Source organism: Salminus brasiliensis, chromosome 8 (genome assembly GCF_030463535.1).
Source record: "Salminus brasiliensis chromosome 8, fSalBra1.hap2, whole genome shotgun sequence".
NCBI classification, from domain to species: domain Eukaryota; kingdom Metazoa; phylum Chordata; class Actinopteri; order Characiformes; family Bryconidae; genus Salminus; species Salminus brasiliensis.
Window position 1 is genome coordinate 12,911,270 of NC_132885.1, and position 24,026 is coordinate 12,935,295.

General features: G+C 43.0%; 1 protein-coding gene across 6 annotated transcripts in view; it reads left to right on the forward strand.

Annotated features, from left to right (window-relative positions):
- Positions 1 to 24,026, forward strand: part of pard3bb (par-3 family cell polarity regulator beta b) — a 297,029-nt gene that overhangs the window by 239,280 nt on the left and 33,723 nt on the right. For 5 of the 6 annotated variants that reach the window (XM_072685655.1, XM_072685659.1, XM_072685658.1 and 2 more), the window contains one exon: positions 10,793 to 10,913. In XM_072685655.1, the coding sequence (XP_072541756.1) occupies positions 10,793 to 10,913 (121 nt within the window). The remainder of the gene's footprint in view (positions 1 to 10,792; positions 10,914 to 24,026) is intronic. The other variant, XM_072685657.1, reaches the window with a different exon arrangement.

Here is a 24,026-nt window from a genome sequence, read left to right on the forward strand (position 1 = left end):
GCTGTGTCCCCTCAGCCACCCCATCAGCCACCATTGTGCACCCAGAGAGTGCCTGAAAGAGTTCTCCATGCCAAAACAAGCCTAAATGTACCACAGCCAGGGCTTTTCTCTGTCCTACACCTCCCTCCCCCACCGTCCTCCACCTCCTCTGCCTGTGAATCCGGAGCCGCCTCACTATCGAAATAATTATATAAATCAATAGATGGAGAAAGAAAAGCTTTTAGTGCAGGTTGGATGAGTGCTGGAGTGCTTTGCTCCCTGTTAATTAATCAGCCATTCTGTTGAGCCGAATGAATGCTCCAGGCGCGCGCGCTCCACTGCTGTTTTTACACGCTGCCAAGCTGGTGTCTTAAGTGTCTCCCTGAATCCAAGAGCCCCTCTCTACTCTGCCCCACACATACTCTCTCTGCTTTGCTCTCATCTACTCTTTCCTCTCTCTGTCACTCTCTCTCTCTTGCTCTATTCTCTCTCCATCCCTCCTGCAGGTAATTGGAGTGGGACCTATGTGTTTGTGCTTCTTGTTGGAAAAAGAACAAGAGAGAAAGAGAGAAAGAGAGAAAGAGAGAAAGAGAGAAAGAGAGAAAGAGAGAGAGAGAGAGAGAGAGAGAGAGGAAGAGAAAGGGAGGGAGAGGAAGGCCTCTCATATTTGTTCAAGAACTTCCCGGCTGCCACTCACTCACGGAAGAAAAGTAATTCCACATCTCCCTCACAATGGAGTACATGCATACAGGGAGCGGAAGGCAAACACACACACTCACACTCACACTCATGCACACACTCAAAGCCTTCACTTAGTGGTTTTCTCCAGATGCGTATTGTAGCTTAGCAACGAGTCTTGCCTGTGCAGTGTTGGGTTCTGTTTTTGGCACCGGCAGGGTTTAAGGTTTTTGAGCGTTTTTGCAGAACAGCAGAATTCAGTTTCCCCCCTTAACTAATTAGTCTACTTTTTCAACACAGAGTTTTTGTATTAGAAGGTTTTTGTTGTTGTTGTTGTTGCTGTTGTTGTTTTTTCAGCTTAACACAAGGAGTACTGTACAATTTATGGAGGGGAAATAAGGAAGGAGTTTTCCTTAGTTTTGTTTGTCACAAATCTTTCCACTCAGCATGCCACTGACTGCAGCGCAGCAGAGCGGCTGAGTGTGATTGGAGTTCACCTGCATGGCAGCAAATTAGAATGGTGAGAGCGAGCGCGAGACAGGGTGAGGGGGGAAATGAGGAGAGGGAAAAAAACATTGATTGCTTGTCCAAATAATGTTATGCTGGCCAAAATATTTCTAATTATTTCTTCAATTGCAAATGGCATTTAAAAAGTGCTGTCACTTCTGGTTAGGGCGGCGTGAAGCCGACCTGTCATTGGGGGCTATCTTTTGTTGTCATATTTCATTTCTGGAAATGTCTACCAATTAGAGCGCAGTGGCCCGGCACCATTAGTGAAGAGGAGAAAATTGAGAGATCTGCTCCGCTCTTCTCCCGGCTCGCGCAGGAGCACTGCCTGTTAGACCTCACACACACACACACACTCACACTCTTCCTCACACCCACTTCTCTTCTTCCTTGCCTACAAAACTCAGCAAAGCCAGGACATTTGCTCAGATGTCTGACTGAGCAGTAGTTAAGATGGCACAAATCCAGTACCCATTATTGATAGTAGGCTGTTTACTGGATCAACTATTAAATTTAATAAATTAAATATATTAAATAATATATATGGACAAAAGTATTGGGACACCTGTTCATTCAATGTTTCTTCAGAATTCAAGGCTTTTAAAAACAAGTCTGTCCTGCTTTTGTTGGAGTAAGACTTGGAGAAGAAGGCTTTCTACTAGATTGTGGAGCATTCCTATGTGGATTTGATTGTATCTAGCGACAGAAGCATTATTGTGGTCACCACCCCCTCATCCTCAACTCCCCAACTCTTCCTAAAAGTACTGGATGGAGCACCATCGTTCCAGAGAACACAGGTCCACTGCTCCACAACGCAGTGCTGGGGGGGGGGGGTTATACCCCTCTAGCCCTTGCCTGGCATAAGGCATGGTGCCAATAGGTTCATGTTTATCTGCAGCAGAGAGTCCCATTTAATTGGCAATACTTATCTACAGGGACTAGACAAAGGTGTATGTGGGCACATTTGTGTACGCATTTGCACATCTGTATCAGCTATGGGTGCAGCTTAAAGTGGCTGAATGAATTCATTAGAAAGGGTGTCCACAAACATTTGGACATATAGCGTTCCAGTGACATTGTTATAGTTTCAAAGCATAACATCCATTCTGCAGTCTATACAATTCGTACATGAAAACTAAGCTGCAAAAATGGGTCATCAAAGATAAATGTGTGTGATGCAGTTTCCTCTGTTCCTCTGTGCATCCTTTCCTTTGCTGCATCTGTTTAACAAATCTGCATATTTAGTTCTGATGTGCTTTCTCTGGGTTTCCGTTGTGTGCTGATGTAGTCTTATTAGTCCAGCCTGGTGTTGAAGACTTCAAGTGAATTTTATATGTAGATGTGTAGTAGTCATAGCACACATGCTGAGTGTTTCTAAGGAGCACATACCTGCCCCTCCTGTCCTGCTGTGGGCCTGGGCTCTACACCTACTCACCACATTACTCATAACCAGCAGACACAGTTACTCACACAAAGAGCTTTTTATGCGGTCAAAGCAAAATCACAAGTACACAAGTACGATCAAAGTACACTAGCCAGTTAACCTCCTAAATTCCACAGAATCACCAGCGGTTTCAATTCTGCCTTTCTCAGACTTGCCTTCCTGGCACCCTTAATTTAATAAGAAGTCTGCTAGTAGCCTTGTGTCTCATGTAGTTGCTGAACAGCAGTCCTTACGATGCAGTGAAAGGCACAGAGATTAAGTGGTCAGAGGTTTGAATTTGCCAGTGTTATAATGCCTGCTCTATGCATGTGACGTACATGGCCTTTTCAGTAAGCTAGACTACACTAAATAGAACAAGCATCCTATAGATCAGTGCCTCTCACCTTGGTCCTCAGGGACTCCTTGACAATCCAGATTTGTCCTCCAACTCAACCTGCAACACATTATTATTTTAATGTATTATTATTATTTAGTTAAACATCTTTTAATTTAGAAGGCATCACAAATACTGAAGCTACTAGCTAAAAGTACTAAAAATCTGATAACCAGTATATTATATTTTGCTGTTGTGATCTTTGATTGTTTGTTGTGATTTGTCAAAAGTTTGTGGACGCAACTCTGTGGCCAAATATTTTGATTGAGCTTTTGGACCAATCATCAATAATGGGAATTTAGCTGAGGCCAACATGACCTTGGGACCTTAATGTCGTCTGATGTTACAACTACTGATAAAAATGTGTAAGTCTCAGTGCGTAATAGCGAACATCATCTGAGAGAAAGGAGAGAACAATTTCCTCCCCCTACTGATAGAGCAGAGTATATCATGTTGATTGGAAAATAATGATGATAATTGTTGCTTTACTAACTTCAGCACTGCTAATGCTTCAGCTGAGTATGTTTCGGCTGCAAAGGTTTAGTGTTACGTGCTTTGCCAGTATTGTGCTAGCTGCAGTCATGCCAATAAAACTACTGTAACTACAAGTCAACTTGAATTGACTTCACACACAGACACAGAGAGCAACTCTCTCTCTCTCTCTCTCTCTCTCTCTCTGACAGTATTTTGCTGTCCATTTCTGAGATGCAGTAATGGGCAGACCTCTTCTGGCTTCTTCAGTGTGTTAGTAATTTATGTGGCTTCCAGCTTAAAGCCATCATTTACCCCACACTTAGTCTGCTGACCTTTACGCATTCTTCAGCCATAAAACAATTAATAGAGGGGGAGGGAAAATGCTGGACTCCGAGTTAGCTGAGGGTTAGGAGTCTGAAACAAAGAATTAGATTGTATGAGAAGAAGGGAGGGAGCATGTGAATGTATGATCTGCTGGTCATATAGGAATTATTTCCTTATAACTTTTATTCATATATATGTATACACACATAAATAAAAGTTATAAGGGAATAATTCCTATATGACCAGCAGATCATACATTCACATGTTCACATGGCTGTGTGTGTGTGGCCAGGTTACTGGGAGGCTTATTAATGGCTCTATTCATTTTTAATATCTCCCATCTTCTAGGCCCCAGTGGAAGCCAGCCAAGTACCCAATCACTTCTGCATGAAATGAATAGATAAAAATGTGCCTTTTTTTCCACTCGCTCAGCAATCAGATCGCCTTTGCCACTGGCCGAAAGAATCGATAGCATTGGGGATAGTAAATGTCTGGCTTCTGCAAGAGGGAGAAAATAGATATCTATAGCCTTTATTGAACTTTCCTGTGTGTGGCGGTTCTGTGGAGTGCCGTTGTTGAAGGAGAAAGGCTGAGATGAAGCCACCTGGTCCTGGAGCTCAGCTTACCTCTCCCAGCTTTAGAGAAAGAATACATGTGCTGTGGCCTTCTCCTCTTTTTTTGTGATCTGTAATCTCTCTTATTCAAGAACACCCACTTAGGCTCCCAACTTGTGGCTCTAGTGAATGTGTGTGTGTGTGTGTGTGTGTGTGTGTGTGTGTGTGTGTGTGTGTGTGTGTGTGTGTGTGTGTGTGTGTGTGTGTGTGTGTGACTTCTCTGTGCATGAGATGAACACCTGGGTTTATAATGGGGGTTGGAGCAGGGATATGTGTGGTTATTAAGCTATGACTAATGGTGATTTTTATTTACATGCTGAATGGTGTGCTGGAGCACCCTCCCCTTTTTTAAAAACCATAAACATGGTAGTGCTAATCGTAATGGGCTTTATGAAGGTTGATATTTGCATAATTACAGTGGATATAGAGGTTTCATACCAAGTTAAGGTCATCAACCATCCACATTCACTTCCCCTGTAGTCATGTAGCATATTTTGGCGATGTTGGTTCTGGTGGTTTTGGTGAAGATCCCTTACTGTGGGTGATTAAATGAAACCTATGTCTGGTTGGACTCAGTGCTGTAGCCTTTTAGCTGATGTCACAGCCTGTCTCCCTGCAGCGGTCTGTGCTGCTCCAAAACTTTACTGAAAACAGATTTGCAGCTTGCAGTGTCTTTCCCAAAATAATGACCTCAGACAGTTTTTGTCCTTGCTTCCTTCCAAAATAAATTGCATGGCAGTTGTTGTTTTTTTCCCTTTTCTCTCCCTCTGCTTCTCTTTTTGTTGTCCTGCTTGTTGCCAGTGTTCTTACAGAATTCTGACTTTTTCTTCTTTCGATGTGGAATCCATTCTAGCTCGCTTCAATAGCCACAGTAAAGCTACAGTTCTGAACAAAGCACCCACTGTTTTGCTGAAGTAATCTGGATGTCTGTGAAGGATGCCTCCGTTCTCAATGCTGTATCATTTATTGGAGAAATGGTTTAAAGAGCCAAAGTCATTGATGGAAGGGGGGAGTGTAGGTCAACCACACTTTTTTTTTTTTGAGTGAGTCAGCTCCGGTCCAGTCAGTCAGTTATGAGTATTGACCTGCCCTGACTTGGGGGAACAAATTGCAATGAGGAAAAAATCATTTTTTTAGTTTACCTGCTATTTGCAGCAGAATTTCGGGCAAAAGAAAACTTCCATAATGGAGGTTTTCATGGCAATGCATTCGTTCCCAGTTGTAATCAATAGAAGCCTCAGTCTGAGTCATGTGTTTTTGTCCTTTTCCTTTCTCTTCTTTTTTTCTCCTCCTAATTCCTTCTCGTTTTTTGTGTATGGTGGCCCATAAATTGTGTAAACTGGCCATGAGGGAGTGTTGTTGAGAAAGAGAGAGAGAGAGCAGAAGATGGATGCTGCTACACGTCTCTGCTCTGTTCTCTGCGGCCCTCCATCACGGAAATTGAGAAGTGAAAAATGGAAGGAGGGAGGCAGGGGCATAACTCTGAGTGTTCCGGCTGTAGATGAGCTGCTGTCTGCTTAGCGCATGCTCACACTGACCGCATCTTTGCTGTACACACCTCGCCACCCAAAGCCCTAACCTGCTGTATGCTGCTCATCCTTCACACACAATCTATTTTGAGGTGAGGCTGTGTATCTTTATTGAAGCGTGCGTGCGTGCGCTGTGTGTGAAAGTGTGCAGGTGTGATGCAACAGTGGCCGCATGTGCTGCATGATTTTGCCCAGGTGTCCATGGAGCTGGAAGGGATGCACAGTATGGCCAGAATCACAATAATAATCCCACATATAGGAATACTTCTGCCAGAAACCAGTTAAACCCCACTGATCTCTTTTCCCAGATGCGACAGGTCCAGTGTGTGTGTTAGCAGTGTTAGCTTAGCTTAGCTAATGATGATATTGTGCATGTTTATGGTCACATTGAGCTTGTGACAAGGCCAGAGCCTTGGTGGTAGTCCTGCTGCTGTGTTCAGTGTGTTTAGACAGAGTGAGTGAGTGTGTCAGTGGTTTTGGGCCACTTCATCAGCCCTCTGGAATGTATGGTATTTGTTTTGTCTGCCTAGAAAGCTATTAAAACAAAATAGGGGGGGAAACTCTAATAAGCTCATGTACCATATAAGCCCACTTAAATCTTTAAAAGTACCTACAAATACTGGGATATTTGTGTGAATCCAATCCTCTTCATCAAATAATATATTTTATCTATGGAAAAAATAGTGTGTAGCTGCAAAAGCGTGTGTGTGTGTGTGTAGCTACAAAATGAATTGGGCTTAATTGTGTAGTTCTCTCGTGTTCAGATATTCAAGGCCAGCACATCCCTTAAAGGGAAAAACTGTGATGTTTTTTTTTCCAGTAGCAAACAGTTGGCTGTTCTTTATAAACAGTGAGCTTATGTCTTCACCAGAAATTTCAGAATTACACAATATGCTGAACACTTGACTTATAAACAAATACATTTCTTGGAAAAAATGTCAGAAGAGGAAGTCACATGTCAAGAGGTGAGTGAACACACCAGAAAGGGGAACTACAGTCCTTAAAAAGGATGAGACCCCTAAAAACAACTCATAAGCCATCGGAGTGTACAGAGGAGAATGCAGGCCTGACGGAAAAACCTAAATTAACACTTTTCTTTGGAACAAGTGACCAATAAACACCCACTTATCCCAAAAACTTCTCTTAACTTCATACAAGTGAGCGACGGACTGACGGACAGACATGTCTGAAGTAGAAGCTTAACCAGGCGTTAAGAAGATATTTAAGGCTACGAGATAAAGGAAGGCTCTTTCAATACACCATGTAAATAACAACCACAACAGCAGCAGTAAAAGTGCAGGAACTGTCCACACTGCTGCTGATAGTGTGATTTCAGACTTTCTGGTGAAGCTACAACCAGATCTACTCGTTCTAGAGCAGCACTATTACAAACATAGTTCATTTACCCATAATTCTCTGTATGTTATGAAGATAATTTAAAATACCTGCTAAAAATAATGAAGACGTGTCTCAGCCTTATGGTGATCAGGCCGTCTTTAGCAGGTATTTTGACTACATGTGCTTCACATATTTCTTTGAGTGAGGAACTTTTTAAAGGCCTAGAGAACCATTGCTTGATATGAAGATGCTTTACCAATTTAAAGATTCTTCAGCCTCTCACAACTCTTATAAATCTGGTTATGTATGGAATCAAAAGTGGTTCTTCAATGGCATCATTCAATGAACCATTTGTAGAACCTTTATATTTAACCAAGGTAGAGTGGAGCACTGTCCTAACATTTACGTGTGTGTGTGTGTGTGTGTGTGTGTGTGTGTGTGTGTGTGTGTGTGTGTGTGTGTGTGTGTGTGTATGTCTCAAATCAAGTATATATATAATACTTGTATATATAATACACTGGGAAACACTGAATGTTATTATTGAATGTTATTTTTAGCTGTCTGTGCAAAAGTGACCCTTTTACACACTACAGTCTAAGTGAGGGTAATTTGGAGAAATATATATTTCATATTTGTTGTCGTCATAAACATTTGCCCTTTCTTGTGCCCTGTCTGTGCTTGGCAATATATGTCCACATATTTGTGGACACCCTTTATAATGCATGTATTCAGCCACTTTAAGTTGCACCTATTGCAAATGTGCAAATAGACACACACAGCTTGTCCCTGTAGAGAAGTACTGCCAATAGAATAAGACATTAACCTGTTGACACTCTGCCTAATGCCACCATGCCTTGAAGGGTATAACCACCACCACCACCACCACCCTTAAGCTGTGGAGCAGTGGAACTCTGGAATGGAGTGATTGTGCTCCACCCAGTACTTTTGGGATAAGTTGGGGATGAGGTGGGGTGATGAATGCAGTCAAATATATATATATATATATATATATATATATATATATATATAGATATATATATATATATATAGATAAGGAAATTGGAACAGTAGTGTATGTGCGATTTATAAATCATTATTTACCCCCTCACTCAGAAAGAGAATCAGGTTAGAATCCATGATGAAATGATCAGAATGCTCAGGTGGCATTTAGGTAGTGCGCTATATCTGATAAAACTGATCTGATAGTTAGATAGTGTGGCTAGTGTTATACAGTGAATTTGTCCATTAAAAATGTTCTCCTCCAAGAACGCTGGACTCTATATCCTTAATTTCATCTCCTGCTGAAAAAGCAGACTAGGCCTTGCAGTGGTGTGTTTTTGAGGCTAGAAAAATGGGTCCCGTCCTTTCTGCATGTGTGGTGTTTGGGTTGTGGAAAGGTTGCGAGTGTGTTGAAACGTGAATGTGTGTGTGTTTGAGTGTGAGCAGCCGTGAAATGACTGGCAGGCCCTTATCAGCACTGTCACACTTCCACAGCCCTGTGACACAACACAATATTTGAGCACGGACAGAGAGAAAATATCACACATTCTTTGTCTGAGCGTTAGATAAACAAGTCATTTACTGTGTCTGGAAAGCCGATTTCATTGAGCCGTAGTGACGGAAACTTTTACTTATTTATTTGTTTGTTTTTGTTTGTTTATTCAGCTTTGAATCTGTATCACCGTGTGTCATCATTGTATGTATTGTAACATATTACTGCATTGCCATATAAGCATCATTTTATAATCCCTGAGGTGAACTGTAACAAAGAATTGAACCCCCCCCCCTCTTCCGGTGATGGTTCAGTACGCTTGTGTTACTTTTCAGTGTACTTTATCCTCAACTTCCTGTTTATCAAGCATACCACAACTGTATGTTCGAAATCAATCTCTGCTACAAAAGCTGCTGTGTTCACATTGTATGACCTCATTGCTCAACTCCTTTCTTTGCTCAGATCAGCTCTCTGGGTAAGTGACGTGTATCTGTCTTTAGTGTGAACAAATGACACACATGAGCATCCAAATCAATAACATCACATTAATGAACCATATATGTTAAGGCTGAATTCCCAAATGACTCCCTGTTCCCCGGGGCATTCTCCAGTCCCTATTCTCTGTAAGTCACAACACTGTAGCTTCCACACCCCAGTAGGGTATTGTATGTCCAGTAGGGATCTGCGCATGTGAGCTAAATCTGAAATTGCTCTTTTAGGACCTTTTATGTGCAGTCATAACGTTACGGTCACACACGCAATCTCTCTTTTTGGCATTATTTGAATCTGGTAGAATCAAAATGTCATGACTGACCAATAGAAATGCTCCAAAATTACTGAAATAACAAAAACGACTTTTATTGAAGAAGGATTTTTACTTTGCCTGTAAAGTTGCCATTTTCAAGATACAATGTTTTTGCGTGACGTAATATGCACCTATTTGGAGAACCCTGGTCTAATCATATTTGTTTATTGTTATTTTTTTCCCCAATGTGTTCAATTAAAGGCATTTAGATTTGTGTTTTGCAGAGTTTGTTGGTATTAACTGCCACATTGACTCTGAATCATGACGCAACGGAAGAAAAAACTCCTGAATCTCGATGTGATCCTTCTCATTGAGGTTGCATAGCCATGAATCAGTTCTGTAACTACACAGGAAGGTGACTCAGTTCGTATTTGAAAAGATCATATTTGTGATTTCATACAGGTCTGACAGTCAGATCTGTGTCGCATTAGGTAAAAAAATAGAAAAAACTAAGATTTGTGCTACTTTAGCTTAGTAATGTGAGCACGACCTTAAAAAGATAGTAGCTAACTAGTAATGGACTGAGAATCTGGTAAATGCAGTGTATGAACGGTTAATTCAGTATAACTTTTTTTTAAAGACATATATGAACTTACCAAATGAGCCTTTTTTGCACTGTATATCAATAAAATATGACTTGTACATTACATATAACTTTTAAAGAGCTTGTTGAACAAATGTATTTATAACTACAAAGCAGAGCAGCTAATATTGTGATCATGAATAAATGAAAATAATCATTTTGGATTCATGCCACAGTTTATTCTGGACAATTTAATTGTATCAACAAGGTAAAACTAAGGCTGTCTTGTAGAAGCTAAATATTCAAGTTGGTCATAACCTTTCAAACATGGCCAATTACAACCACCAAGAGGGTGATATAAATAATATAGGTTATGTGAGTTATGTGACATGCATACACTCAATAATAAACTCAATAACACACATGATCCCAAAAATATGTAGACGTACTGAAACCTGCTTATTGGTATTTAAATATTTTTGACAAGCTAGATGTCCTTTTGACAGGGAAGGTGTTCAGGGCACGCTTATAATGCAGCCATTTCTTGGTCTTGATGTTCTTTATTGACCTAAAGTCTTTGCCTTGTACACACACGTGTGTGTGTGTGTGTGTGTGTGTGTGTGTGTGTGTGTGTGTGTGTGTGTGTGTGTGTGCGCGCAGCTAAGTGAATATGGAAATCAGCTTTTGTTTTCTGTGTGTTGGTGTGCTGCAGCAGTATGGATCGGATCCAGCAGTTGCGGAGAGAGTATCAGCAGGCTCGGAGAGAGGGAGCTGCTCCTGCGTACGAAGAGATAGAGTCTCGACGGCGAGGCTCTGAGTACGACCCACACCGGGTGAGCCCAACTCCACCAAACACACCCTCAGTTTATTTAACCCCAACACACACAGCCCCCTGTGGCCTAAAACAACACCAACACCTCTGTGAAAGTTCATACACCCCCCCCACACACACACACACACCTTAGTAACACCCACCCTCGCATATATACACCGCCACTGCCTGCAGCACAAAGCAGCTATTGTCTAAATATTATTTTGCCTTGTCATGTCCTGCCTGATATATTTGCTGTCTCTGTGTCTTCAGTTTCCCCATTCTGTATGCTGTAGAGGAGCGTGACTCCTAATGTGACAACATGTTTCTTTCATCACATGACCGCTGCGGCTTTGTGGCTAATTTCAGCCTGTCGAGTTAACGCCCAGGCCTGCGCCCAGGCCCCAGTCTGATTGTTTTGCATTGGAGAGTGGAGTGGATGTAGTGAATCTACAGTCTGGTTTTTCTGCAGACACAATAATGACTAGAGCTGAACTTTTCTGTGTCAGGATCGGGACAAACCCAGCGCCATTTGTATTCGCGGAGAACCCGTCGCCATTCTCTTGGTGCAGGATCAATAGTTATACCTCTCTCAAATTCAAATGAGGCAATCTCTGTTTGTTTAGAGTGGAGAGCACAATAAAGAACCGCAGACGTTGGGGTGCAGATCGAATTAAACTACCTCCAAACAGCAATCACCCAGTCTAATGAGTGCGCTCATTAAGGTCTGCTCTGCATTTATTCATTTGCTCGTCTGCGCTTATTTATCTGTTTATTCCGCGATAATTTATTCGCCGACAGAAGGAAGCGAGCGCTCTCAATGAGTCAAAACAGAACGAAGTTATATTGCGAGCTATTTTGGCTGCCGAGGAGATGCGGAGAAGCCGGGCAGCCGCTGGTTTGAGTACAGCATCCCGGATCCGGGCGCGAGCATGCTTTCCTAATGCCTTTTGTGTTGAAACTGATGTTTAGGTCAAAACAATTACAAAACAACAAAAGGCTGACAGAGGCTGTGTGTTTTTTTTTCTCCTGTCTCTATGAAAAAACAATGGCAGGCTTTTGCCTGAGGCAGGATAGCAGAGATAAATCAACAGGGTAGTCCTACTGAGTCTTATTGAACACGCACACACATTCCCATATTGCAGACGCTACTGAGGCATAAATACACTTGCACACACTTATACTTTTCTCAGTGTTTTCCACACCCTCCTCTTTAGTTACTGTCTCGCTGTCTTCACTACAGCTATAAATAGTCTTCCAGTCAGACAAAATGTGTCAGTCTGTTGTTATTGCTATTCCCTGGATTGGTAGCATTACTGTAAAAAGTCTGTGTATGTTTTTTTTTCCCCACTTTCTCTCTCTAATTCAGGCTTTAGAAAGACACTCCAGTAAGAAACCAGTAAGCTGTGGATTAGTTAACATTCCAGATTAGGTCTGTCCCTTTGGCCTTAATGGAGACCAGTGTAAACAGTATGTCTCAGGCTTTCACATACGCAAAGCATGGTGTACTGGACCTTTCCCATATTTAGTAAATGTTTTCACCACTTCTTCCTCCTTCACTTTTCAGATAGAGTGGACTGGAACCCGCTGCTGATGTCATAGCATGGTTTTTTGCAGCCTTTTTACGCGTGTGTGGAAAGCTGTAGTGTTTACTCAGCGCTCTAGTCTGGCCTATTTGTGACTGTACTGACAGACCCACAGAGTGAAGATGAATACGTGCTGTGTACAGACACTGATGGATGACTATGCTGCCTGCTTATGATTCTCTGGGCTGGCTCACCTCCCATGCTCCGCTGGTACGTGGACAGTAAGTTAATAACGGCTGTGACCAGACTCGGCAAGCTGGCTCTTGAGGAGAACGTCTCCGGACTTTCTGACCTTTGAATAACATTTGCCATGTTACACACCAGCAAATGGTGTTCCGGTGGAGGTGGAGGCTGTTGTGAATGTGATTCTCAGCGTGATTTGTGATGCTAGCCTATGTACTCTGGCTGGTAATTCGGAAACACAAAGGACAAAGGATGGAATAAGGCTTTGTGTGAGTTCTCTTGCAAGATTTCCATCCTCTCATCGGTTCCTGTGTTCATGAGAATCTCTTTGATTGTGTATTTAACCCCCGGCTCGGAAGTCTAAAACTAAGAGGGCACAATCTCTTCTTCTGTTCTGTCTGGTGTCTTTGGGCTAATTGAGGTTACTACAGAGCACATGAGATGTCCAAAGGTTATGAATAGTACCACCAATTTTTCTCTCTCCGTCTCTATTTCTCCATCTGAAAGAAGGCAGCTGTGTTGCCTGTTGAACAAACAATCAAGCTGTGTGTCCGCCAATAAGTCCTGGGTGCTGTTTTTGCCACCAGTGGGTTCAGTCTGAAATGAACTCTCAGGCCTTCTTCTGAGTTTTTGAAGGCTTTTCTTTTAGGCAGATGTATCCGTGAGAAAGAAGTGGGACATGTATGCAGTGTAACCTCTGAACTGCGTCCAGAAATAAAGAGTGCGGTCTTGTGACTGTGTTTCAGGCTGTAATGTCGTTAAGGAAGGAATGCTAATGCTAGATTTCCAACCTGACTGCTGGGAGTAAATGATGGGGAGATAGCCACCGCCAGGCCGCTGTTTACTTCACAGCACTCCTGCTGTCGTAGTGCCTTTCTGCCTGAATGATTGTAGTGTGTGAGAAAGTCTCGCAAATCTGTCAGGCTTTCCCTCACAAGATCCGGCTCTGCTTCCCTCACTGAGCTGGGACACGATCCAGACCTGGATCTCGACACCAGCAGCAGGATCATCCCTGACCTGCTTTTACACACACACACACACACACACACACACACACACACACACACAGGTTTAGTTTTTTATGGATTGTCAAGACATGGGCTCATACATATGCCACATATGTGTTCTACACGCACGAAAAAGGCTCTGTATAGTACGGGAGAGAGGTACTTGTGAAGGTAAAGGCTATATGGATGACCATTTGAATGCAGGAATGGTTCTTTGCCTAGTTAAGTGATTCTCATGGACGACCTTTAACATTTTAACCCTTTAAAAAATGATATAGTACCTAAATGATTTCCCTATTAGCAAACCAGGTTCTACAGGATAGGTAGGATACAGGTTCTGTAGGATAACTGAACGACTGTTTGTGTTGCTTTTTAAACTATTTTCTTCAACCCTATGGCAAGTATGGTCCCCTGGCTGGTCCCTGGTTGCTATGGTCCCACGGGTGGGATTGGAACATTGTCGTATAGCGTTCAGCTTTGACACGACTAACAGCCGTAATTCCACTAGTTCATCCAACCTGCTTCCCCCAACACACTTCCCACAACACTCCCATAACACAACACCACCTGAGTATAGTATTTAGTATAGGTTTGCCAGTCATACTCTTGCTCGTTTAAGCTCTGTGTGCTCATGTAACCTCACGATACACTCAATGACACGCTTCCTCATCCCATGCTAAAACAGCACGAAAAGGTTTCGCTTTTCCGCTGATAATTTAACCACCCCGTCACATAACCTCAGTACAACATTTCCGGAATATGATGCAGTGCAGGTTTATGGCACTGTAAACAAACATGATTGCCTTCACAAGGCTGGAGTTACATTTTTTAGCTTCTGATCCACCTTATATGGTGCAGAAGCTACGGGAGCTAGAATGTAACTGTGACACTTTTAAGGTTGGAATATCAGCGAGATAAGGCAACCTAGGCTAACTTGGCGTCGTTTGTGTCTTTACAATGATCATTTCATACTTTATGGCAGTCAGATCCAGTGACTACATGAATTGAAGTCATGAAGTGAAGAAACACTAATAATAATAAAATATCACAGTATTTATGAATGTTAATTCCCCGACATTGTTCTTCAGATGGCGTACAGTGGAGTTGCGGTGTAACGGTCTCATTCAAGAACTCCCCACTGTGTGCAGACCACCAAAGACAGCCAGAATTTACTGGCAAAAGGGTTAAATACCCATATGCATGTCCTGCATCATAAAGAACAACCACTAAACTAGTTGAAGAATTATTTATCACTTCAATCCTTCTTTGATTTGGCATGGCTCTATATAGAGCCATTGTGTTCACTAAAGATCCCTTACAGCATTTTTATTATTACTATTCATTTTTTTTTTAGATCTCGATTTTTTTTTTTTCCCCCTCAGTGAAAAAAAAAAGAAAACGCTGACGTCAGGACTGTTTGTCTGTGTTGCAGGCTAGGCCTGTGTTCTCTGCTTTTCATACAAAGACAGGACTAGTTTAATCCTGAGAACGCACTCTTGGTGGAAAAGCCCACCTCACTAATGTCCGTTCCAACAACAACTGGCCCTGCTGCAGTGCTTTTTCCTAAAATTCCTGAACTAGAGCAGACTGTTTGTTTTCAGTATACTGTAGTATGAGACTAGGTTTCACAGTGGAAGTGTCACTCCTCAGTTGTGGTTTGATCCCGACTCGAGCGCCGGTAGTGATGGTGTGCCTATTATGTGAATGAGTGTACTTCCCTGAGTTTGCCTTCACTCGACCCCAGGCCCTCCAGTACCACAGGGCCTGCCTCAGCAGTCGCTGCTTTGTGAAGTCAAGGTTGATCTGGGCAGAAAAGTGGCAGGATGTACAGCGCACCCTTTGATGCAGGTCCCATTGAATCTCAGTTCTCACGTTAACTCAGTCTTAAAATTAGCAACAGAGCCAGAGTCCAGAGTCCCAACTGAGGCCAGTAACAATGAGCAGCGGCCTTTGATTTCCTGTCAGCTGGAGTCATCGGTGCGCCATGTCCACTGACTCATACCAGTCCCTTTTCCCCCCTCTGCTTTCACAAACCATAGTTGACAGAAAAAAAAAAGAGAGAGAGAGAGAGAGAGGCCTTCAGTGAATCTGGAATCATTACTTGACACTAATGAGAGAGCACGACTCCGCTGCATCCTTCAGCTTTTTTGCGCCCTGCTCAGCCTCCAGCAGTTCCACAGGAATAACAAGGCAGCAAGCAAATGGGCAGCTTGGGTTTTGGAAGAATTGCAAGAGATTGGTGGTGGTGAAGAGCTCAATGATGCAGGAGGAAGCAAGACCTTACATTTGAACGTTCAATGTTGTGCTTACCCAGAGACCCGCTACACCCCCAGCCCCGTGGTTCAGTCCATGCGCTGTCACCGTCATACTGCTAAGCGGCGTTGCGGTTACTTTCTTCAGAACTTCAGTGTTTTCTCCTTTTCTCCTTCAACTGCTTTGCTCCCAGAATGGGTGGAGGACTTTTACAGAACATCTGGGGCTAGTTACTCAGACTCAAGCTACAAGAAGCCAACAAAGCCACTGCGCATGCAAATACAATAAGGGTTATAAAAATAAAAAGCCAGCACACAGCAGCCAGTAGAACGCATCACATCCAATTAGCTTTTAATGGGTAAAGAAAGGGCAGCATTGTCTTGCATAAATACACTCTTTGTTTCTAGTGGGGGTCATGGGAATTTTTTTTTTTTTGCAGTGTCTTTGGTTTGTTTGTGAGGACTGTGCCGGTTCTTAGGAAGTCTCATCAGATGGCTTGGAAGTGGGTTCGCTCTTCAGTAACAGATATTGCTTGCCTGATGGAGTTGTTAGTAGATTCCTGGCCAACATTTGGTGTCGATATGGGTGAGAACTGTTTAACAGTTAAATAGCTGTTTCTGAAGCTTTGTATGACCTTCTAACAGTCTGCCAAAGTTAGCCAGTTGGTGAAACCGTGAAATTTCCCAAAAATTGGAACAGTCTGTTTGCCGCATTCACCTTGTCTTGTACGAAAAGGCAGGCGAGGGAGAGCGGCTGAACTCAGTAATTTGGGAGTGATAATCTGCCCTCTCGATCACCATGTGGCTCTGATGAGATTACAGGGCTGGATAATTCATTTCCAGCCTAATTTTCTTCTTAATTGACTTTCATGTTTTTTTTTTCTTCCTGAGTGTGAGCCACTGTGGCAGCTGGGCTACCTGATGCAGTTCCCCCCTCTTTCCGTCAGGGCATCTCGGCTTGCAGATAGAGAGGCTTTTGTGCTTTGTGCTGCGCCTGTTCTGCAGTGAGTAATGTCTTCAGGATGCTGTCTCCTTCACGCAGACTGTAGATGATTATAAATGTATTAGGACACAGCCCAGCAGCATGCACACTGGCCAGCGACACACTCCAACACTTACTTGACGAGGGAATTTTCCTTGTGTAGAAAAATTGCCCCATGATTGTTAACTACCGATTAGGTCACTGCATAGTGGTCCAAGTCTTCTGCTGTGTTTCTTTGTGAATCTGGAGCTTTGGATAAGTGTTCCAGTAAGAGTGAGACCGGATCTTGGTTGGTGTGAAGGAGGCAGATTACATGAGTGGGCTGTGACTAACGAAGGCACCTTTAGATGAGGAAGGAAACAGGAAACAGGGAGGACAGACTGCATAGACTTAAAGGAGGAGCCATTGCTCTCAGTGTTTTGGTGCGAAATGGTGTCATGTTATGACTCACTTCGTACTTTGAATGTTGCGGTCACAAGATTCAACTCCCCAGTGGAATTCCCCAAACTAGGAAAAATAGGAAGTGTGTCGGTTAATCATAAATTAATAATAATAAACTAAAAATAGCCTGTGTAGACGATAGAGGGAGGTTTATGCCTCTATGCTATTTATATGTACCAGAGCTGTTATTTTTATCCAAGGCCCCCAAGCTGATCTAGTTATCTAGCTTCTTCAACATCATGTGGTTTCTAATCTTGAAGCATCCATGCTCTTTCTGTTCAGATCAACACACCTATTTAATCAGCTATTTAAAAACACCCTTTTTAGTTGAAATTGCTGTGTTAGAGCATGGAAATGCTAAAATGTGCAGGACAGGGGTACCCCAGCGCCAGGGTGCAGAAGTGTGGGCTCCCCTGACATCTTCATAACCATCTGTGCATACTAAGCAGAAAGAAAAGACACGGACATGAAGTCAGAATGTGTTTTTCTATGCTGGCCTCCTCTCGCGATCTCTCTCTCTTCATTTCCCTCTCTTGTCTGAAGTCTGAAGCACTGGGGCAGATGTCATGCTTGGTAGCCCCTCTGATGGTGATGTAACCACGTCTGAACACAGGTCACGACCCCTTGGATATGCATTACACTCTTCAGACAGGCATAATGGGAGCGTCCCTCGGCTTGCCCGGACTGGAATGTGTCCGGAGCGGGCAGGGCTAGACACAGTCGAGCAGGATGCCGGCTCCATCTGCCTGACCCGGTCCTGTCCATCTCCCAGTCGGACCTGTCGGACCATCCCCAGACGCGCATGAAGTAATCGGCGTCTTTATTACCTCCAGCCGCACGCATGACGGAATGACACGATTAAAGAGCTCTGCATGAGTTCATTATTGTGAGAATAGAGAGCATCAAAAGATGGAGAGGTTATAAAGGAAAGTAACGTCCTCCCTCCTCCCTTCATCCTGCTGACCCCCTCCTCAGCCCCATTCACTTTCACCTCGTCAGGGTGATTCTAATAAGGGCTCCCGGAGGGCTGCGGCTACAGAGAGGATATAGGTGATGTATTGGAGAAGGTGAGGCGGCTGCTGACTTAGGCATGCTGTCATAGTGCTTTTACCTCATCTAGCTGGGCTGCTCACGGCTAGTTAGGGTCAAAGTAGGCCCAGCCGCACTGGTGCGCTACTTCTGAGGTTTGTGCCTGTGCCTTGGACTTTATTTACTCTGGTTGAAAGTGATCCAGTCATGCTCATTTTTTCTATTTCTGCTATTTGGAAAATCTCAAAGGAAAATAGCACCCAAAATAGCGAGCAAAGGCTTTAATGGTTGTTTGTGGTTCGTGCTCCTGGCATTTTACACAAAGAAGCAGCAGAGACAGTGCGGTCTTTTTCAGTTTTCGCTGTGCACAGAACTGTTTGCTGCGCATTGCCGATTGTATCTCCACATCAGCTCCCGTATGACTGGATAAAAGCTAGCCTCAAATAGTTTTTGGTCAGTCAGTTGTTTCCCGTCTCTACTCCCTGTCCAGCTGTAGCTCAAACTCGCTGTGGAAAAAGTGCTGACGTCGCTGTTGTCGGGGATTTGAATACCGCAGGAGAAATTAATTCAGAGGCTTTTGTGCCTGCGTATTGTTTAATGTTTAAAGTACAGCATGGTGGAAGACGATGTGCCAAGCAACATAACCTTCATTTAACTTGGCTGGCGAACAGTGGAAGTACGCCTGAATGAATTTTAGCTTTAGTTACATGAACATACACCCTTGAGTTACAAAAACACTCAGATTGTAGATGGAGCAAATGAACCAAAAAAAGCTAGTAGTGTAGAGTTCTTCAGGTGACCCTGTTGAGATGAGAGACGTTTCTCCTGCCACTGCCTGATTGGAGGTATCACTAATATTTAGACAGTGCCCTCTCCAAGAGCGCCGGTCAGCTGTTCTGTTGATGTCACACTTTGGTTTTGTTATCTGTAAAGTTGATCTACTTCAAGCTCAGACCATTGTGTTAGCATTTCTGAGGAGTCGAGGCTAGTTCTTGGAAGAGCACCTTTTTTTTCTCTTGTTATTCTGGCAAGCGAAAGAGCGAAGAATCATTTTGATGTGGTGCAGCAGTGAGAGACCATGAACTGAGCAAATAGAATTTGAGGGAAATGTTTCTTCAACAAACAGGGATGATGAAGCAATTATGACAGCATGACCAAATAGAGATATTACAGTATTTACATCGGGGCTTTCCAGTGGGTTTTTCTGGTGAAGTCTATGGTTCTATAATAAACCATGACAACTCTGAGGATAAAACAAAAACAGGTTGCTTGGTTAAATGGTTCTTCTCTGTGATGCAAAGCCTTTTCTAGATGGTATATGAACCTTTTAAATGGTTCTGCATAACACCAAAAAGGTTTCCTTGTTATAAGTCACTGTTTCAGTACTTAATAGAACCTTTGTTGGCAATAATATGGGCAAGTATTGTGTGTGTATATATAAATTGTTTTATTCCAGGTTATTTTGGAGCATTTCTGATGGTCCAAATTGTAATACAGTGTGAAGAACAATTGCATCTCAAATAAGCAAATAGTAAATAATGGCAAAGGATGTTTGTATGTTAGCAAGGTTAGCTTATTATTTATGGATACCCATATTTAACTGCCTTTTTTTACTACTGTTTAAAAAGTACTATTTCTGCATTTGCAGAAGTAGTATAAAATGATGGCCATTTTTATTTCAAGTCATTTGTCTTAATACTTATCTTTGTCTTAATACTTATCTATGACCATCAGTAAAAGTTCTGACAATCAGACCATCGCTCCTAGAATCTGACCATCAGACTATCACTGCTGGAGTCTGACTATAATAAAACTCACACCTTAAGGCAAATTTTAGCTGGGATACCAGATTTACCGCTATACTGATGAACCACTGTACCACCCACCACTATATGAAATAGTGAGTTTGCAGAAATGGAACCACCTCTGTAAGAGAGTACAGTGGCGTAATTGTCCACATATTGCATCCCAGATGGTCTGGGAGAGAAGAGCAGCGGATCTAGGAAAGAAACACCCGTCCGTGTAGGTTGTGTGGCATCCTGCCTCTAAGGGATTGTGTTTAAACTCTTGAGACCAAGGAAACAGCCAAAAGGTGAGCGGTTATGATGGGTGTAATCTGCTGGCCTCTATTTGAAACGTTCTATGTAATTACACTGAAGTTGAGCTATTTTTTGTGTCGTTACTTGGTCCCATGCCCTGTAGCCTCAGAAGATGTATGAAGATGTATGGAATAGCCCTTATTTTTGGGAAGGCTGGGAGGGAAAGCAGGTTAATTGCACAGTTCTCATAGTCACTGAAACCCAGTCTAAAACCAGCTCCTCATATCCACCCAGTTTAACCCAGCACCCACAGTGGTGAAGTCCTTCTAATCTCTGTCAGCCTCTTGAACCCGTGAGAGCAGAGCAGCTTAGCGCACAGCTGCCTGATTAAAGGGTGGGGCTGAGTTTTGATACGGGTGTGGGCTGTCTCACAATTACAGGCCTCGTGCTCTAAATGTATGGAGTGTATTTAGATGGTTGTGATAAGACATATGGCTGTTGCTGGAGTGTTTAACAAAGTGGGGTCTGAAATAGTTGGGGTGAGTGAGTGCTGGAGAGCTAAAAGGTTTTGAGGATAATAGTGTTGGATTGTTTGTGTGTGTGAATGTAAGGAAGCTGCTCTGATGGGGCAGAAAGAAGAGTGCTGAAAGAGAGTTATGAGTTGTAATAGTGTGACTGTTAGAGAGTTAGAAAAGAGAGATAGTAGACCACTCTTCACTATACACTATGCACAAGAGGTCAGAGGCCACAGCAGGCAGGGTCAGGAGGGGCATAACTCGATCAGATGACTGTCTGAGCTTAGATGGAGTGAGAGAGAGGGGCATGTGTTCCGTAATAAATGTGGAATTTTAATTGGATTAAAGCTGAGTGTGCCCTTGCTGTGCTAGGCGGCTGGAGAGTGCCTGTTGACCTCGTGGTGGTGAAGTGTGCTCTCTTCCTGGACGATCTTCACTCTTCTACTCAAATATTCGGTCTGGAGTCCTGTCTGATATTGCCAGCCTCCTTGTCTGATATTGCCAGCCTCCTTGTCTGCTTAGCTTCCTGTGTAAACACCCAGCGCTCGGGCTGCCCAGCATTAGGTAACATGTCTTAACTTGCCAAAGTGTATTAGTGATTAAGGAGTACAGTGGAAAATGTATTTTCAGAATTTTTTTCCATTTTTGCAGTCACAAGTATCACAATTAATAGTTTTAGATCCTTAAACAAAACACCCCCCCCCCTTTTTTTATTACACAGTTACCCAAATTTAGTTGATAATTTTTTTTTTTATCTAAACCTTTAAAGTTCTTTCCCGTTATTTGAAGTAGCCTAAAAGTAGGGGTGGGCAGTATAATATTGTATCGAATCTGGATAAGTTTTGTTATTGTGATGCACAATATACGTTAATGGCTACATCGCACATATTGTCAGTACCCAAAGAGCACTGGCCAAATGGTGGTGAATTTTATATGCATGACAAAATATCTCTATAAATATCATGAATCGTGAAAATGTCTTTAAATATAATGATATAACGTTTTTACCAGATCACCCAGCCCTACCTAAAACGTCTCATCAGGCAACACCCTATGTAGTAATCAGAAAGAGGAAGAAAAGTGAACCACAGTAAAAGACATTATCTCCAAATGGAGAAAACTCTGAACAGTGGAGAAACCTCCTTGAAGAAGTGAATCTTCCCTGTGGTTGGCCCACTTCAAACCCTACAGGAGAATGTCCGGTCATCAGTCTGGGATCTAAAGATTAAGTGCGGTTGGGTTATGCCGCAAGACAAGAATCCAAAACGCATGGGAAATTCTACCTCTTAATGGCTCAAAAGAACCAAAGTTAAGAATTGAATCAGTGTCCTGACTTGAACCTTGCTGAGATGCTGTGTCAGGATCGTGAACAGGCAGTTCATGTTTCATTTATTTACCAGGGACTGTAACATCTGTTTCCACATTAATGTAGCTAATTTTCATCTTTAGTCCCAAATCATTGACATGACAAGTTGACTATTACTTTGACATGGGTGACATTGGGTCTTTTTGTGCCATCAACTTAATTAATGGATGTATGTTTGTTTGTTTGTTTATTTCTCATGTCCCGTTAATGTTTGTTAGTCAGGTTACATTTAACTCTGTTAACACAAGGTCACACAATCACACAAGGCTACCAGGCATTGTGCATGTCTGTGGCATCAGTGTGGTTTAATATCACATTGATATCTCTTGATGGGGAAGGGCGAATGCTTAGACAGTAGTGCCACATCGGGGCCACTGAAGTCTGTTGAACATTTACGTGTCTGAATATTTTAGAAAGATACTTTAGAAAGACTGACTGAACATTACCTAACAGAACTTGGTGCCTTAACTTCTGTTCTGTGAACTGATATCTAACCAGTCTAAACTTTTCAGTCAGTCTTTCTAAAGTTCAGATGATTAATTTATGAGTATTAAAATATATGGACACAGAAATGTACAAGTGACTTCAGTGGCCCGAAGTGGCACAGCTGTCTAAGCATTCGCCTCTCCCCCATTAAGAGATTGTGATACCAACACTGATACCACGGACATCCACAATGCCCTGTGGCCTTGTGTGGCCTTGTTCACTCCTTTAAGAACAACAACTGTCCCTGTAATGTGCTCCACACTTATTCCAACATAAGTGCTTTATTCATTCAGAGTCCATTTCGCCTTAAGCCCTCTGAGGTTGCCGTGGTAATATAGGTCAATAGTGAAAGGCTACAGTGTGTCCCATTGGCTTTCATCAGAGGCGCGGTTAGACCTGGCTTTGATTAGGACTGGGACTCCGCGGATCCGCTGCAGGGCAGAGAAAATCGGTTAAAGAAAAAGAGCGTCTATACTGCGCTGGTCTTTGCTATGCTAACCTCTCAGCGGCCCAAAGGGGAGAGGGAGCGATCTGCAGCCCGATCCCAATCAAGACGCCTCGGGAGCGTGCGATAACCCAGAGCGGAGCATGCGGCGCGTGGCGCTCAGAACAGGGCTCAGAGTGCTGACCCGTACCTCCACAGCCACGTTTAATCTGATTAAAAAGTTCTGAGGCTGGCTGCTGCTCCCACTGCTACCACGTAGCTACTGTAGATCAGCCCAGAGAGGCTGGAAGTTTCCACGTGCACTCTCCACCAAGCAATTACAGTCATCTCTGTGACGTAATGTGCCTCTCTTTCTTCTGCTTCTGCTCCTTTTAAACCAAATGTCCCTCAACAAATGGCTCTTTAGCCACAATAGGGACACCAGGTCTTTTTTAAGACTCCAACGTCATGCAAGAGGCTTCTGATTTAAATCTGTGAGGGCTTAGAGGCTTTGGTTCTGGTTGTTTTGATAGAAAGAACTGCACATGCCAAAGTCCATCTAATCCAACACTGCACCATGTTTGTTACCCCATTGAATTTTAGAGTTATATTTCTATCGACTCCTAATCACTTTCAGAGCTCCCCAGGACTTGCATTGAGGCTCATCAGGTAAGCAGTCAGTGTTCCTGCTAAGCCTCTGCTCTCAGTGTTTTGCACATTCATAGTTGGAGAGCTGCTGAGGCTGACTCTAACAAGTCCACCCTGGCTCTTTTGGCACTTTGGTAGTAATGGTCATGGTGGGCCTGTATAGCAGGGCTTGGAGGT